The sequence below is a fragment of the Cyprinodon variegatus genome, unplaced genomic scaffold (genome assembly GCF_000732505.1).
Source record: "Cyprinodon variegatus isolate N-32 unplaced genomic scaffold, C_variegatus-1.0 Scaffold510, whole genome shotgun sequence".
Taxonomy (NCBI): domain Eukaryota; kingdom Metazoa; phylum Chordata; class Actinopteri; order Cyprinodontiformes; family Cyprinodontidae; genus Cyprinodon; species Cyprinodon variegatus.
Window position 1 is genome coordinate 178,202 of NW_015150963.1, and position 18,388 is coordinate 196,589.

Consider the following 18,388-nt stretch of genomic DNA (forward strand, 5'->3'; position numbering starts at 1 on the left):
ACGATGCAAAGTTTTGTCTCCTCCCCGTATTTTAGGTTTTTAAATGGCTCATTCAAAGTTTGCTCACATCAGCCAGTTTATTTATTTGATGCAACTTTGGTGCCTCTAAGTTTAAAGGCTAAACCAAAGGCTTTTCTGCACCATGTCATGCTTTAGTTAGAAATGAGCTTATGTGTGCTAAAATACTGAGTAAAATAATTATGTCAGAGCCTTATTTGCCATGTAAATAGAAGGCAGTTAGATATCTACTTACTTTACATTTTGAACTACAGCTAAATTAAGTATTCTAGATCTTATAATTAGAGAAATAGCCCTTTATTCAGAAGCCAATTAGAAACATGAATTAGATGCTAACTTTAACATCATTGGAGGAACTCTTGAATTAATTCATCTCGCTGACTAAGTTATTCTGTATGTTATCAGTAGAAATAAATGTCTTGGTCATCTTAATAAATGTCTTTTACATCTTAATACTGACTGCTCATACCAATCCTTTCAATCCTATCACCACAATTATCAAACCTTATCCCACTGAAACGTTCTGACTGGTGGTTCAGAGCAGCAGGTGGGGAATTATCCCCTTATGATTACAATCATATTTGCAGTGTTTTGTGAAGGAAGTGAAAAACTGAAAAAAAAACTGTAATAAGTGGTATAAACCGAACTGGGATCCAAACTTTACCTGAAGTTTTTATATCTAATGTGATCCTAACCAAATACGCCAACAGTAACGACGGTGCTGCCCTTAATTTCTCTTCTGCTCTTTTCTTTTCTTGAGCCATCAGCCACTTTAAAAATCTCAACTGAGCAGTTCAGGTGCTTCTTTATCAAAGGGGCTTTAAGTAATAATAAAAAAAAAAACAAAAAAAACAAGTGAATTTCACAAAAAAATAAACAAATGCATAAAAAAAGGGTAAAACAATTCCACATTTTGGCATAATTTCCTTCTTTCCAGATTTCTGAGTATTGATAAGAGATAGTGGGTCATTTCTCCACTTACAGACAGACAGATAATACAGTAGATAGGACAGACAGAGGAATCACGTACCGATACAGCTCATCTCATACAAAAGAAAACCAACATGGAACAATATGCGCTACGTTTTACCGCGCTGCCAGCGATCAGTAACAGCCTTTGAATTAAAGTGATGCTTGTGTATCCTTTATATTAGAAAAATTCAGCCATTTGCAGTTCTCTGTGACAGCCACCGGGGGCGTCAGTGACCGTGCCTGGTCCAGAAGAGATTCGTGTGGGGAGGGGGGAGACCTCTCCTGCTCCCAAGTGAAATCCTTCCTGTCCGTCATCTAAGTGAGCCGGGGTCAGTCTTAGCTCTCCATCCAAACACAGCGGAGAGTGTCGGAGTGAAGAGGAGGGGCCTCCACCTGCTGTCTGTGGCCCCGCCTCCTGACCATTCAGGGTTCATAGGTTTTAATCCCAAAAGATCTGCTGCTTTGTTCATTTCTTCTTGCTTGACTTCTCGGAGCGTTTTCCGTCCGACTTTCCCGCCCGTTCTGATTTCTCCGACCGCTCTCCTCTCTCCCTCTCCTTCTCTTTCTCCTTTTCCCTTTCCTTTTCCTTGTCCGCCCGCTCTATCCGGTCTCCACGATCGGAGCGCTCGCCGCCTCTATCCGACCTGTTGTCCACTTTGCTGCCGTCTCGCCGTGTCCCTTCGTCTGTGGATGAGGTAGTTGGTTGGGGCTGACCCCATTTGGCAATCTCCTCGTGCTCTGAAATACTGGCGGTGATGTTGTTCACCCATGCTTTGAGGTCCTCCTAATGAGAAAGAAAATGGCCGAAGTCAGCTGTTTGGATTCAAATATGGGAATACAGGGAACACTGAACAAAAAGTCTCACCTCATCCTTTGCATGAAACAAAAATTCACTGCCATCCTTCGTTCTGTTAGGAGAGAAAGAGAGCTTCAATTTTACAACGATGAAGACTAAAACCTTTTCTTCCAAACAACCAGACTGATGGCTGGTTTTGAAGAAACCCTTTTTTATTGAAACAGGACATGTTTTAGACTGAAAGACTAGTAGATAAGACATAGTATCAATAAATCTGAGTGTTTCTAAAGATTTCTTTAGTTACTTTGAGCAGTAACTGAGTTACTTTTTACTAGATACCTTGTTCAAACAGCCTTAACTGCAGCTTTAAACCCTTTAAATCTTCTCTTGTCCACATCTCACTGACACAAATGCTCCCCCTAATGCTTGGTGTATACTTGCTGCATTGAAAGCGACAGTTTGCGTGTCAAAAGTGAGGGCATCATGTCACCCTCGTCCCGATTGCAGACCGCGTGTGGAGCCGTGGCGCTAGGTCACACACCTCTCAATTTTTGTAACTTGGTGTTGACCCATGTTTGCCTGTACTGCCAACAGCCCAGAAGGTTCAGGTGGCACAGCCTTGTTAATGGCTGTGTTGTTATTGCGTATTCAGTGACTGATAACAGCATACACAAAGTACTGGCATAGTTTCAGGGGTGAGTTTATCAGCCATGTGAGTGGTAACAAACAAAGATTTAGGTTTCTCTTTTCATCACCTACAGTAAAAAAGAAGGCTGAAACAACTACCCACAGTATGTCATTTATTGAGCTTTCATTTGGTAAAAGAATATTTTTTTATAAGTGTTATTTAAAAAAGAGATCCATTTGGTCTTCACAGGTAGGTTGCCTTCCCTATAATTAGATATCTCTGTGTGCAGCAGGTAAACCTACCATTTTATTCTACCATCTTTTTCTAGATGGTCTGTGCCAACGCGAACAGTGGGCACAGACCAGTGCAGCAACCCAATGCACGAGTATATTTCATCTACAGAAATTGGGAGGTGCATGACCTAGCACTGAGACAGCACACGTGGTCTGCACTCTGGGTTTGCGCTGCTGCGTCACTTTTGACGCGCACTCGCATGTCCTGTTCAATGCAGCAAGTATAAACCTAGATTCAAGTAACCACCTATCTCTGACCCCCTACTTGAACTAACTGTTTCTGAGGAAGATGTAAATACGGTCTTCCAGCATCAGACAACCATAAAAGCTCCAGAACCTGATGGCATTTCCCCCTTTGCTGGAGATTTTCCGCTCACCAACTTGCCCTCATCTCCACTCAGATAATGAGCAAGGAGATGTTTGAGATTCCCTTGTGCTTTAAACTCTTCACCAGCATTACCAAGAAATGAACCATGACAGAGATCAGTGACAAATGACCTGTTAACCTGAAGTCTGTGGTCCTGAAATCTTCTCAGTTACAGGAGTTGAAGCTTTTTAGGGATGATACAGATGCCCTTATAGACCACCTGCAGTTAGCTTACTGGGCAAACAGGTCAAACTGGGATTACACTTCATTTTTAACCACTTCAAGCACCCAGGGGCCTATACCATGATCCTCTTTAGGAACTTCCATTAGGCCCTCAACACCATAAACTCCCTCACAGAAAAAGGTGCCTGTCTTCTCCTGCACAATGACTTTCTGTACTGGCGCCGCCCAGGGGTGTATTCTCTCCCCACTTTGCTTTTCACTTTATGTAAATGCTTCTCAGCTAGCACAAAAGCTTCAAAGTGGATCTACAAATACCAACTATACTTGGAAGAAAAGCCTAGCAGAAAATCTACTCAAGAGGTACCGACTTCATCAAGAGCTGCAGGTCATAAATCTACAAAAAGCTTGTCCATCACAACCAAAGCTAAAGGAGATGCTTGTTGGCTGAAGCTGGTAAGAAGCTGATAACTACTTTAAAACTGGTCCTGCACACATATTGTTTAAAACACCACTCAAGGAATAAGCCATCCGGTCAAAAAGAAACATTAAAAGCCAGATTACAGTTTGAAAATCCACACACCTAGACGAATGATTTAGTTATAGACACAGCGGTTTGTGTAATAATTCTTAGATTAATATAGAAGTAATTACATTTGGCAGAAAAAAATAGGTTACAGGTCTCAACTGTAAAGTACTGTAGTGGTAGCATCATGTAGTACCAAGGTGTTTTTAATAGTGAGCTAGATAAAACAGATCATAAGGGAAAATATCACAATAAAAACTGACACCACCTTAGGCAGAAACAGATAAAGGCTGCTTCCGAACATCCGCCCTAATCCCTATATAGGGCACTATATAGTGTTTGCGCAATTTTAAATGAGTGTCTGAACGTCTAGTGGATGAGAAAGTAGTGGACTCGAAATTTCCCACAATGCAAAGTAGTGATCATCCATGGTCTTAAACAAGCACAAATATCCCGGAATGCTTTGAGAGAGCTCCCTTTGCAAAGCATCATGGGGTTTTTATTGTGACAGAGGCCCACTGTCGGGTAGAGACACCGGCGACAAATGACAAAGATGGTGCCCGGTCAACGGTGACCAACGGGGAGAGAAAATAGTGAAAATAGTGTTCCACTGTCGGAACGGTCAGTTTATTGAGTTCACTATATAGTCTCTGCTGTATATACGTAGTGACTGAGGGATTTAGGGGTTAGGGCAGACGTTCGCACACAGCCAATAACTCTAAAAATGCTGCAAGATCAATGAAAACGCGGTTGAAGAACAACATCAGCATAAACAAGATGTCCTGAATGTAAATATATCAGAATAATCTTAGAAAATTAAGGCCTTAGGCTTCATTTGCTGATTTTCAAGTCGGCGAGCAACGCAAAAATGCTGCATTAAAATAATAGAGAAACCAGGAAATCGTCCCCTCACTTCAGAGTGAAGACGTTCTTCTTCTTCTTGTAGCCGTTGGTGACGTCGCAGTGGCAGTGGGAGAGGTTGAGCAGGGGCTCGTTGTTGTAGGACGTGGTAGTGTTCTTGGCATCCTTGTAGAAACCCAGCTCCCCTTTGTTCAGCACGCAGTAAAGGTTGACCCAAGACCTGCTGTGGTGCGGGCAAGGGGTGGGGCAGGGTGGGTTGGTGGGGGAGGAGGGGAGGGTAAGGTGGAAAGTGAGGAGGAAAGGGGAAAAGGGGAGGAAGGGGAAGGTGGGAGGGGAGATTGGGGGGAGTCAGGAAGAGCTGCAGAGTCTCTGTTGCTAGGCTAACACCTGACTCACCTGACCAGAGCAGACAGGTAGGTAGGCGGGATGGACCAGCCCCAAGAAGGGAGGAGGATATACACTGCTGAACAAACACAAATGAACGGACGAACACGGATGGAGGAGGTGGGGATGGCGGGATGGCGGGATGGAGGGATTGGGGAGGGGTGTCTACGTGCGGCTTGTCTGTTCCTGTGTGACGCCTAAGTATGACTTACCTTAGAGGAGAACAGAGGGACAGCCGGAAGCACAGCGTGAAAGAGACAAAAAAGAGGAGAAGCGTTTGGTTAAATGTCATTTTTTGCAATAAGGCAACGATACATCAGTTAAAGTGACCACATGCATGAAGCATATCAGTAAAAAGGGGGAAGTACTGTGCAAAGGTCTCAGGCATGTCAGATATTGGCTCTGATTCCACCAATGAGACGCCTGATTAAAGCCAAACAACCAGATCTATAAATAAAGATCTGCAGAAGCAGAGTCGGTCTGTTTGACAAGATAAAATGAAGAAAATTGATAAACAAACACAACTTTAGTCATTCATTTCAAGTGACAATGAACCTCACGGATTTTGTTCAAGATTAAATAACTATTTCCAAAGCTGCCCTCTTTTAAACATATAAAGAAATAATTATGCGCTATAAATCTGTAACCAAACCACAGAGTCTTTAGTGCCATAGACGTGTGCACAGTATTTGATGTAGATTCAGTGTACAGCTTAACATCCTGATAGAAAAGACCTTAAAATAAGTCACAGAGAATCAAGTGGACAGAAACCTACAACATATGTGACAGTCTAGGTCCCAATATCTATAACAGTATGGCTGCAATTAATAAAAGATTTGATGATCATGAAAAATAAAGCTAAAACTGACAAGAAGTCTTTAAAAAACTAAGTACACCCTCACAGTTTATACAGCACTTCAGAAGAAAAGGCGTCCCAGTGCTGCTAATTCAATGCAGTTGATTAACTGATGATCATCAGTGTAATAACCATAATAAAATGAGATGAAAAGACATCGGGAATGACCTTGGACAAGCGGTCATTAATTTGGGAAATGGAATAAACTTCCATCATGCTACAATCACTGAACGTTCCATCAAAATTATCCTCAAATAGCTTCTTATTACAGAACAGTTAGACAAAAACTGGCTTATTTAGGAGCTAGAAAGCCTCTGTTTTAAAGAGAACAAGTAGGAAAGATTAGAGATGCAAAGGAGCATCCGATAGAACCAATGGACATACAGTATGGAATAGAATGGACCAAAATAGAGGTGTTTGGATGCAACAAACAGGAACCATGTTTATCAGCTGTGAAGAGCTGATAACTTGGGTTTGTTGCATTATGACCTGGGCTCAATGCCATCACTGATTGGTTCTTCTGTTTACCAAAGCTTTCTAAGGTCAAATGTGACAACATGGGTTTGAAGCTTGGGCCAAAATGGATCATCAACAGGTTTATGATCCCAGAAACGCAGCAGCAATTCTACAACAGAGCAGCTAAAAAGGAATGAAAGTGCTGCAATGGCCTAGTCAAAGTTCAGGTTTGTTGTAATTTGACGAGAACTCTGCAGTTTTAGCAGTTACTGGGAATTTGTATGAGCTATGAAATAAAAGGGTGCACTTACTTTCTAAAAGAGCTTTTTTTTAATGTCTTTTATTTGTTTTCTATTTTACACTTGAGGATAAATAATTGTAAATCTTTATTCTGTCCTGCCATGTTTACCTTTTTTCTCACAAAAAATATTTTACAAGCATTTTGTCCAAAAAATAATCTTTTGTTTGTTTCATCAGAATGTTAATATGCACAGAAAAAGAAAATAATAATTTGTAGAGTGGTGATGTAACAGTGACGGGTTGAATCTCAATGCTCGCCTTGACGGTGGGTGGCTTCAATGAGCCCCACGAGGAGCCGTTAGCAGCTTCACACTGGATTCAAGCCGTTCACAGTTTTGCTTTACCTTACTATGTACATTACAGGGCATGTACATATGATCACATTCATCCACTGCCTTGAGTGGGCGCATGAGTGGGTCTCATCCACTGCTGGAACTGGATGAGCTTTTGGCTGTGCGTGATCAGGTCAGCCACCGGGGGGAGGGGGCAGTGGAGAGAGAGAGAAAAAGAAAGGCATTGTCCCTGGTGTCCCTATGGAGGAAGGAGGGAGGTCGCCTGTGGATGGTCAGGAGGTGTAAATGTGTGTGTGTGTGGGGGTTTGTGTGCATGGCCAGCAGATCGATCCACTCTCACAGCATTCTTCATCCAGCCAGTTAGTCTGTGAGTAAACCACCCGCCTCAGCTGTGCTTTTGATTCAGGAAGCAGAGTAAGCATCATGCAAGGGCGGTTTATCGTGCTGTGGGGCTTTTTCAGGCTCTTGTTAATTCATGTAACTGTTGTCCTCACATTTTGTACATAAAAAGAAGATGTATTAAATATTAACATACTTGTAGAAAAATATACAAGACAAAAACTACAGCACCCTTGGCAAATATTACTACGCCTGGTGAGCAGTAAATTTTCGTACTGAAGAAATAAAGAAGGTAGAGCAGAGCATAAAATCTAATGTTCAGATATAATATGTATTTATTTTTCTTATACACTCACCAATTTAATAATTATTGATCCTCCAAACAATTTATTTAAAATAAGGGTAAAAAAAAATAATGTTTTTTTCATATAATTTATTATTGCTCATCTGAGTGCTTCAAACTTTTAGTTGTTTTATTTTTAGTAAATTGAGACAAAAGGAGTTTTTATTTTAAAAATCCACCCATCAAACTGGATAAAACAATAAAAAATATTGTTTAATTAGAGTAGACAGGTGGATATTAATGTTCATAGGCCAGAAAACAACTGCAAAAGAAATAACCTATTTGCAAAATATGTTTACATGTCGGACATAATTTAGATATTTCTAACAATTAGAAATGCCCCAAACAAGGTTGGGTGAGAGCCTACTGCATGTCCATGATGCTTTCATGCAGAGAGAGGAGGATGGTAAGAGGGGTTAGAGAACTACAGTCACCAGTGGTATCTTTGGTTTGTTAAGTTTGATTCAAAACTGTTGGACACCATCAAAATAACAACTGTTTATTTGGGAGGGAAGCAAAGTAAACAAGAAGCATTTTATGCCCTAATTTTATGAACACTAACATGTGAGGTTTAATATTGGAAATTTAACTTGAATTGTGTATTTTGTTAATATGAGACTGAGCTAATGCTTTTTTGCAACAGACAGGGCTTCTGGATGTGATGTCAAACAAAGGAGGACTTTCTAAAAAATCAACTTATGCCTGCTGTTCGCCATGGTGAAGGATCTGTGATGCTGTGGGCTGATTATTCTCACAATGTCTTATGAGAGATTTGACTATTTTAATAGTTTTTGCACATTTTTCTTAATCATGGCTAAGATATGTTTTGAGGGTGCTGTAGTTGCATATTTAGGACTGAAAGGCAGAAACACTGAAAGACAGATTAAAAACCTTGCATATCTACTTTATCATGGATCTACTAAACCAGTTTGAAGCCTGGTTGTAGTGGAGAAGAGAAAGCCGGTTAGGGTTACAGTAAAAAGCTAATATCATCAACTGACCAGCACTACAGCGTGCTTGATTTGCTTGCAGCCTGTAAGGACCACATGTCAGCTGAGTCAGTGTCCGTCATGCATCGTCCAAACAAATCAGATGCAGTTGCAGTCGTAACTCTGCATGCTTAACTTGCGCCCGGTTGCCATTGATCATTCAATAAACACAACAGGGATGTATTCAAGAATATAGTAACAATATTTCTGATTGTCAACCAGATGGTTAAAAAAATGAATGAGGAAACTTTTTATGAAATTACTTCATAATTTAGTCATCAGAATTCCTTAATTTGGATCCTCATGACACCAGGGTGCATCCACTGTCTATGAAACCTCCACTAGTTACTCTTGTTTATGACTCTGAAGACCCACCTATTGGTGCTTTTCTTCATGCTCTCGATGTCCAGCTTGCGGAAAAGGAAGCCCTCATGGTGTGCTGTATGGGTTGGTGGTTGGGGGGCCGTCTGGCTGCTCTGAGCTGGAGCAGATCTGGACCTCCGCGTTGTCTCTCCTGGCTCTTTGGGACGAGGCCTTCGTCTTGGTTTGGGTCTGTCCCTGGCTCTGGGCCGGTCAAGACGGGAAGACTTTTCTGGTATACCGTTGGGCAGGCGGGGAACCTCGCCACGAGCCTGAGAGAAACGAAGGTGGGCTGTTTGTTGAATTTGGTCGATTTTAATGCAACTATTTGAAACTACTGTAAAAAATTCCCAGTGGCTTAAGATTCATGCATGAAAGTAGATGTTGTCTGATGTCAAAAAAAGGTCCTGATCTCTTGATGCTTTATGAAGGTTTTTCTTTTGACAGTCTCCTCTGCTGTTGGAATTTGGAATAAAGCTTTACAAAAAAAATAAACCTTAAACTTATAGTCTAAATGCTAAAAAGGGAAGCAGTTGAAATATTCTTGAGGTAATAGGTGAAACAGATTAGCCAAAGTTGTTAGAGATGCACAGATTGCAGCTTTTGTGGCTAATTTTCAATCACAGATTTTTGTAAAGCTAGATTCCGATTTCTCTGTTATTAATATAGACGTAAAATATACTTTTTTTCTAAAGTCTGCCTAAATTGAAAAATTATCAGTTTTTATAACATACTGTACATTTTTTTGGTCAAATGGATGTAAACATAACCCCTGTCACATAACCCCTGCAGGGTTATGTGACAGAGAAATAAAATAAAAACAAACTGCATTAGATTAAATGGATTAAACATATTAAAAATTAGACTTAGACAAATTTTATTTGTCATTTTGTTTACACAAATGTGTTTACACAAGTGTAAAACAAAAAGAAATTTCGTTTGGAACAGCTCTCTGGACAATTTCATCTTTTTAAAAGTGTAGCCTTGAAAAAAAAGATATGAAAAAACAGTAATATAAACATATGACTGTAAATTTACAGTTCTAACTTTTTTTTGTTATAAAAAAAACAACAACAGATCTTTCCTTTACAATACATTACAATACTTAAGTAAAACTGACTATAAAGTAAAACTCCTTTATAGTCATAATGAATTATGACTATAAAGGAGTTTTAAAGAACCATTGTGATCAGAAATGACGTTTTGTGTAGAAAATTCTAGATTTAAACTTTCCAAAAATGGCTAGCTGTTAATATCAGAGAGACCAATACACCTGCTGATATTTTGGGCTGATATTAATGTTTTTTCTTGTATCTGCTTGGCAGATATTTGCAGGCATTTGTCTCATTAATGCATTCAGCAGCCATGCTTTGCGATCACACAAAGCACATGCATTTTCGGCCACTTTATTTCTTATCCATTGTTGCTTTTTCCTTTAACTTGTTAATAAATTTTTCTTTTAGTTTAAATTGTGACTTGTATGGAAGACGATTAGGGCCACTGAAAAAAAAAAAAGTGATGCTAACATACTTGTTAGCTGTCAGAATTTAGTCAGATTTCTCAGAAAAAAGTCAGAATTCTGAGATTAAAGTCAGAATCCTGACTTTTTTCTCATATTATACACAATAATATGTAAAGTATGTAATATGTATCTGTGGCCCTAATCCTCTTCCATATTTTGTAAAATTTGTTGTCATAGTAGGCCTGTGTAAACTTTTTGTTGCAGAAGATTTAAAAAAATCTAATTGATTTTTCTTTTTAATAACGGAGCATTTTGGCTCCCCGGAGTTCCTGTAGCTGCTGTTTTACTCTCAGGTTGCAGTTTGGCAAGTGACAGCGTCACACGAAACAGCAAAAGACATCGTAACTACAGGTGAGTGAGACATTTGTTCTCAAAAAAGGAATGAGATCATCTGTTCTTTGGAAGTGAAAAAAAAAGTTAACCGCCGTAGTGGCAGATTTCCGGCATGAGGCAAGTGCGGGGGATTTTTTTGGGAGGGTAAAAAATAGGGGGTTTGGAAAAAAAAACGTAAATCGAATGAAAATAAAAAAGTGATGGAGGAACAAACAGGAATGTCAGCCTAAAGAAATCGACAGCACATATTGGGAATCAGCTAGACTGATGTCGGTCAATCTCTACCAGGCCAAGGACCCCCAAACTGATGGCAAGATGAAGCAGGGACCCCCTAATTATATATATTGTATGAAATTGTGTTATATCAAACTGGTCCTATAGAAAAGGCCCTCAAAACGGTGCCCAGCTTGAAAGATCTCCTGTGTGTCACTGAATGTGTGCATTGATGATTGAAAGACATCTTCTGCCTCCATTTATCTGTTTACTACAGTGTGTTGAATTCATGCTAATGTGGATTTAAAGACAGTTCAATTAGTGGGAAAAAAATTGCAGGGGGAATATAAAAAAAAGTTGTTTCAACCAAAACTTTAGCGAACCCCATGCAGTACCTCTGTGGACCCCCTAAGGGTCGCGGACCCCCTGTTGAAGACCTCCGCTCTAGTTAGTATGCCTGAAAAGGTTGGAGGACTTATCTATGAAGTATTAAAGAACCAGAAGAAGGCAGCCAAACAACAACGACAACAAACAAACACAGCTGCGCTTTAAGTCCACACCTGTGCTGCTTCTCTTTCTTGAAGCTGCTCTACTATCTCTGCCATGGTGGTTCTCTTCTCTCTATAGAAAACAAAAGTTATGATAATAGATCAAACTTTTTTTTCTCAACAAGTCACACACTTTGATGCATAACTGAAAAGATAAGCCTCACCCTCCTGTAGAGCGCCTGTCTGATTGTTCTCTGCCCATGTCGTCACTGGACTCCTGTCTCTCCCCTCGGTGCCGGTCCCTTTCTCTCCGCCGGCCGTCATGGCCCTCCTGCTCACTGGAGGTTTGCCTCTCCAGCGTCCGCCTCCTCTCTGCTTGTTCTCTCCACACCTCCTGAGGTAGCTCATCTCTGCGTGCCTGGATCAGCTGCTCACTGGAGAGCTGCCGCTGATACGTCTGGACCTGGGGTTCTGCGTGACCCAGGGGGTCGGTCCTGGATCCCCGTGGCCCCCGGGTGGGCTCGCTGTGCAGACGCTCTCGACCCGGCTCCTGGAGCACCACCTCAGCCATCACCGCCACCTCTGCTCGCTCTGTTGCCATTCCCCCCCCTCTTTCCCGTTCTCTACCCCTCTCTCTGCCTCTCTCCAGTCGGCTAGCCACAATCAAAGGCGTCACAGCATCGTCCAAGTGTTTGATTTTGGGTTGCCGTAGATACGGCAAGGATTTCACCTCAAGCTCCTTTCCCGCCTGCCCCGGCTGTAAGTAACTCATGGTTTTGGTGGCCTGATCTTTTGCAGTGCTGGTACTTTCTCGCATCTGATTTGCCGACACCAACATTGCCGCCGTGGCAACAGATGCAATCGACGAGGGAGCTGGCTGACCTAGTCCAGCTGCCACACCCACCACTCCACCGTGCCGCGCCTCCAGGGTGTGTCTGTAGCTGGATCCGTTCATCACGGGGGTGTAGTTGGCGACCGTGGACCCCAGCCGGCGAGCCGCAGCTGATGGGGAGGGCGTTGGGGTGGCAGGCGAAGGAGATGGAGGAGAGCTGGCCTCATTCTGCTCATAGATGGTCTGTCTCATGACGGGGGAGACTGGAAGGCGGGGGAGGGTTGTTGGAACAGATGATGCATCTTGTGGGTCCAGGAAGACTTTACGCCCCAGAAGGGGTGTTGGGGGCAATTTGCTCTGTTCTGCTTTCAGCTTTTCCACCTGCAAGAGGGAAAATAAATATTTTTAGTAAGTAAGTAAGTAAACATAATTTATGTAAATCATAAAGTTATTTACAATTTAACATTAAAAATGCAGTATATAATGTTCAGAGTAGAAATTAGTGTCATCAGCATAAAAGAGTACATGGAAACAATTGTCATTAATATTGAAAACTAGTATAATTTGCTTCCTTGAGGAACATCTATGGTTTAGGTAAGGGATCAGAGAGGAGACCCTACACCCCCACTCCATAGACCAGGGGGAACCAATTAAACATGAGTGGGGTCTGAATAAAGATAATCATCAACCAGTAAAGGTCCGGAGACATTTTTAATTACAATCTGTTACTTGAAACAAAATTTAACACTGAAATACAATGAGGTTTTTATGCCTCCATGTTATACATTGAATTCTTAAATAAGAAAATCTAAAAAAAAAAATCTAAAGTGTTTTTTGAAGTATAGAAGAACAATCGTTCAGTTTGGTATATAGACAATTTCTTAATTCACATATTTTATAAAACATCTGAACCAACCGTTAGTTTTTTGTTTTTTTTTAATGGCTTAATGAGAGCAGTGGACTCTATGCTGCCCTGCAAGGCTTTAAACCTGGGTTTAAATGGAGACAAAGCCATTCTAAAGCACATATCAAGGTGTTTATTCGTGAGCCTGGATCCATATTTATTTCTGTTCATGGTGGAGAATCCTGCTTCACAGCAGCAGGTTGAGCCAAACATACTCAAAATGTGCAGGGTCATCTTTGAGCACCATTTCACTTTTCTCTCACTAGCTCACTGCAGTTCTTCCAGTAGTCCACCCTTCCTCTTTCTTTTTCTCATCATCTTCTCCTTCTTTCCAATTGCCCGGCTTGCCACAGGTTTGCCTGCTGTGTCTAAAAGTAGCAGCAGCAGCAACCCAGACTGACAGCAGCTCATTGGCTAATTTGTATCACGTAGAGCCTGGTGCTGGACGCTTCGGATGGCTTTACCGTATTAACAGGAGAAGCGGCGCAAGTGAAGTAAGACACGGTCGTCTGACAACATGCGGTAATTTATAAATGTTTTAAATCAGGTTTCGTATAGATTAGCCAGCAGGATGGTCCGGATCTGGACCGCGGTTCAATAATCCGCGACCTCTGGTGTAGACAATCCAGACACTGCTTTATGACCCATACATATTTTGAAATATTCAGTGTTCCATGGTTAAAAACCTTTATCACATCCATAAATCCACCCAACTTGTAGCTTCTCTTTGTTGGAAGTGGCAGAAATTATCATTGATTTAGAGCTTGGAACATTTTCCTATAAATGAATCTTCAAAACAGTCAATTTTTAATCAATCGATAAAAGCCATCTCTACATTGAGTACGTTAAGAGCAGCAGAGATGCAACTATTAGTAGACATAATGAACAAGGCTTCCTCAAAATTTTGTGAAAAGGGCAAAAATGGAGAAAGGTCTGTAGTATTTTATTTTATTTTTTTGCATAGCAACTAAGAGTTGTTTTCTTGGAGGCCCAACATTTTTACTTTCACAAGTTGAGCATTATGGCTTTTGCTGAAATGGTCCTTTGAGCAGATTTCAAGACCTGGGACAGCATACCAGTTGGGAAATATAATTAATAGAGTAATTTTTAGTTAGTAGCTTTTCAAAGCATTTTCTGAAAGCATCGAGTCAATAGCAGATCAATAAGTTTCCAGTTTGAGTAGCTTCTCTACACTGGTTTTTGTTACTGATTGAAAAGAATATGGGGGGAAACCAGAGGCTGATGAGTGGGTTACAGGTGGAAGGCTGCTAGGAGAGCAAAACTTCCATTACACCTCTGTTAAAGGGGTCCACCAGGACGCTCCAAGTGGTTAAATGTTAGTCAGACTTAGATGTTTAGAAGAAAAGTCTTCTTTCCTGCACAGATTGAGACATTTAGAAGAACACAGGAATGTTTTTCATTAGTAGAATATGATCACTGCCTTTTGGTAATTCCTCTGACCCACTCAGAATCTCTGCTGCTCTCTGTTTCCTGACAGTATATAAGGACCAAATCGTGACTGAAACGTTTGCAGATTTTTTAATCTTTTGTAAATTCACTGCAAAGCGTTTGAGTAGGAAATATGAGGAAACCCCTATTAGAGGGCTTTATTTCAGGCTTCTTAGATACAATATATTTGGTAACAGGTGTGAAATCTAGAGGACTTAATGCAAAAATCAAATAAGAAGCTGTTCAGCTAAGCATTTCTTTAAGTGTGCAGCCAGTTTATTATATTTAGTTTCAAGGTTTTACTGCTAGCTTATTTGCTTCTTTCTTTAGTTGATTTGTGCTGGTTATTGGCCACATTAAAAGGTAATAAATGACTCCTACAACATAAAACCTGCGGTCACCTTCCTCTGGACGTCTTCTCTCCTGTTTGCATCAGCTCCTGCCAAATGGTCTAAGTAGTTTGGAACAACATGGTGTCGATAACAGATATTACCGTAGTGAGGCGTCGCAGGGAGCTGAATCTCTCCTCCCAGGTGGCGGCTGCTTTCCTAAAGGCTTCATGTCGACGTATGAGCTGCTCCACCTCGTCCACGCTCCCTCCCAGCTCCTTGCTATTGATCAGCGGCTCCTGAGCGGTCAGCCAGGCCTCCGCCACCATCGCCTCCTGGGCAAACTGATGGACCTCCAACACTAACGGGAGAATAGAAAAAACAGGATCAATATTTACGAAAAAGAACATGGTCATTTCTCCATTTACCCACCAAAGATTTGTGTGCACTCACATTGCTGTAGAACCTCCCAGTGCTTGTCCCACTTCTCCAAAAGCTCCCGCTGCTTGGAAATCACCTTTTCCAGCTTTTCTTTGATCTGAGATTAAAAACCAGCAACTTCATAATTAGAACATCACAGGTTGTAACCGTCAAATGAATGAAGGGAAAATCTAGAAACAGACCATTGGGATTCTAACAGACATCACTTTTTTCCACCACTTTTCCTGTTTGAGGTCAGCTTAGATTACTAGCATTGAATCCAAATTTATAATCTTCAAATACAAAAGTTTATATATCCTATAATTTCAGGTGAAAATCAAAAGAAATCTGGAAAGATATCCGGAGGAGAATTTAGAACCACTATCTGGACCTTTATTAGTTAAAACTATGTGTCGAACTCAAAACCCACGGGCAAAATCCAACCCATCACAGCAGTTTATCTGGCTCACAAGAGCCAAAAAGGTATTTGCACTAAAGTACAGCATGTTTTGGGTCTATGGGTGAAAAGCAGGGATAAAATAAGTTTTATCATCCTTGATGGCTAAAAATGAAAAGTTAAATTTCCTTTAATTTCAGACAGTATAAAACTGTTAATTTTCCTTTTTTTCTTTTTTTTTTTTACCTACTCTATATGTAGAGATCTGGTTTATTTGGTATATACAGTAATTTAAAGCTTTTTATTAAAAAGAAAAAGCTGAAAAAAGTTCACAAATGAAAGTATTCAGGAAAATTTTCAATAGAAATCCAGTAAAGAGTTTTGTTAATGTGGGAATAATTTCCATGTGTTTTTTGTTTTGTTTTTTGTGCACTTTGTTTTATCAACTGAAATTATACTAACAAAGAAGTTAGTGAAATCATGTTAAAAATTATGTTAAAAAAGCCTTTTTCATAAAAATGTCTTATTTTGTGACAGAACAAAGTCTGAAATAAGCCTCATAATGATAATCTTGACCAAATATCAAACATCTGATTTGAAAGTTCCCACAGTAGCTGCATCCTGAGCGAAAAAAGGAGCATAATTACAGATCCTTCCAGCAGCTGTTGAGTTTTTTTTTACATCCTTGTAATAAGTCTGTTGGTGTCTTAATGAATAATTATAGAAACGTGTTATGCACTTTTCTTGAGGTTACCTGCTATTCTGTATATGTCTTTTTTCTAACTTATGCTATTTTCAACATTTTGTTCAACTTTACACTGAGCCTTGACAGACATACAAATTTCCCCATTGTGTTTTACAGTAGTGCATTAATCGATTGGTCCATACTGATCAGAGGTGGCACTACACATGATATATTTTTACAAATCACCTCTTTTTTATAATGACAGTTACTAAAATATCTAAACTAAACACCTCCTAGTGGTGATGATGTGAATTGCTGTGTCACAATGACAGATGGCTTTTAGTTTTTTCCTTTATCTTTAAAAAAAACAAAAAAACAAATATCATCAATATTTTGGTTAACACAACCCCTGATAATGATGCCTGCCTGTTATACCAGACATCATCTCACCTCCTCGGCAGCAGGGTTTCTAGCAGCCAGCAGCATTTTTCCCATTTCGATACACTCCAGGGTGCTCTGGCTGCGGGCCTCCACTTCGCTCTTAAGGCTTTGGTGATAATTCATCAGCACCTCCACCGATGACACATCCCTGCAGGAATCACAAAGAATCATGTTACTCTAAACCATGGAAAAACCTTCTACTAATATGCAAGCTCTTCAGAACAAATAATGTGATTTGTTTTTAAGGGTTGTTTTTTGTCAAACTAGCAGAAAACCAGACTTTAACAAACAAAAGCAGACTTCCTCAATTCAGGTAGTAAAATTAAAAAGAGACGAGGACAAACACAACTAAATTCAAACTGATGAGAGAAGACCATTCAGCCAATCCTATTGGCTGCCATGATTCTGCTTCTAATATGATTGGTTTCTAAATCAGGAAGTAAACACATTGCAGAAATAGTTCCACTCCTTATTTTTAGGTTTGAAATTGACGCAAGAAACACTTGATTAAGATGTTGTTGTTGGAAGGACCAACTATTTATAGAGAATCTTACCTTCATACCAGATGACAAATGAGAATCACTTTAATTCATTTTATAGTATATTTCTAACAAAATCTCAACCAAAAATCTTCCCTTATCTTGGTAAGGAACAACACCGCTCCCTGCAGCAGAAACTTCAGAAGGCAAACAAATTTTAAACCTTAAATACCAGTTATCCACACTTGAGCAAATCAGCTAACTAGAACTGCTTAACACTCTAGCCCCAAAGCTAAGAGTCCTGCAGGTTCACAACAACATACGTATTTGTCCCACTCACCAGCTTTGCTTTCTTACGAGGGAGTATTAGGGCCAGGCTAGAGATTTATTTATTTAGACAATAAAGTCGTAAAATTACAAAAATAAAGTAATAACATTACAAGAATAAAGTCATTCAGTTATGAAAATAAACTCATAACATTATGAGAAAAAAGTCGTAACATTAAGAGAATAAAGTCGTAATATTACGAGAATAAAGTTATATTTTATGACGACTCTTACAAGAAGCACTTCTTCCCTAAAATGAGGAATGTTGAGCATCGTGTGAAGATATACTTTGGCATTGGCTTGACAAATCAGGAAATCTTTTAACACCAGCATCAAATTGGGCAGGATGTCAAAGTGGACTCAGGTTGCTGATTGGTGGTGCTGGTCAACCGTTATAGGGTGGTCGGAGTTCGAAGCTTTCTTTCTGAAACAGGTTGTGGTATGAGGACTTCATTCTCGTTATTTTACAACTTTATTCTCATATTATTACGACTTTATTCTCGTAATGTTACGTTATTCTCGTAAGGTTACGACTTTATTCTCATATTATTACGACTTTATTCTCGTAATGTTACGTTATTCTCGTAATGTTACGACTTTATTCTCAT

At 40.1% G+C, this 18,388-nt stretch overlaps 1 protein-coding gene across 5 annotated transcripts in view; it reads right to left on the reverse strand.

The window, feature by feature from the left end:
• Positions 1-252: 252 nt before the first annotated feature.
• Positions 253-18,388, reverse strand: part of sptbn4 (spectrin beta, non-erythrocytic 4) — a 107,126-nt gene continuing 88,990 nt past the window's right edge. For 2 of the 5 annotated variants that reach the window (XM_015390756.1, XM_015390758.1), the window contains 9 exons: positions 16,984-17,122; positions 15,485-15,569; positions 15,196-15,392; positions 11,742-12,730; positions 11,590-11,650; positions 8,977-9,233; positions 4,694-4,864; positions 1,856-1,898; positions 253-1,774 (listed from right to left, as the gene is read on the reverse strand). In XM_015390756.1, coding sequence (XP_015246242.1) covers positions 1,457-1,774; positions 1,856-1,898; positions 4,694-4,864; positions 8,977-9,233; positions 11,590-11,650; positions 11,742-12,730; positions 15,196-15,392; positions 15,485-15,569; positions 16,984-17,122 — 2,260 coding nt within the window. In that variant the 3' untranslated portion in view covers positions 253-1,456. Of the gene's footprint in view, positions 1,775-1,855; positions 1,899-4,693; positions 4,865-5,037; positions 5,102-5,237; positions 9,234-11,589; positions 11,651-11,741; positions 12,731-15,195; positions 15,393-15,484; positions 15,570-16,983; positions 17,123-18,388 lie in introns of those variants that run through there. The other 3 variants (XM_015390757.1, XR_001481701.1, XR_001481700.1) reach the window with 3 other exon arrangements.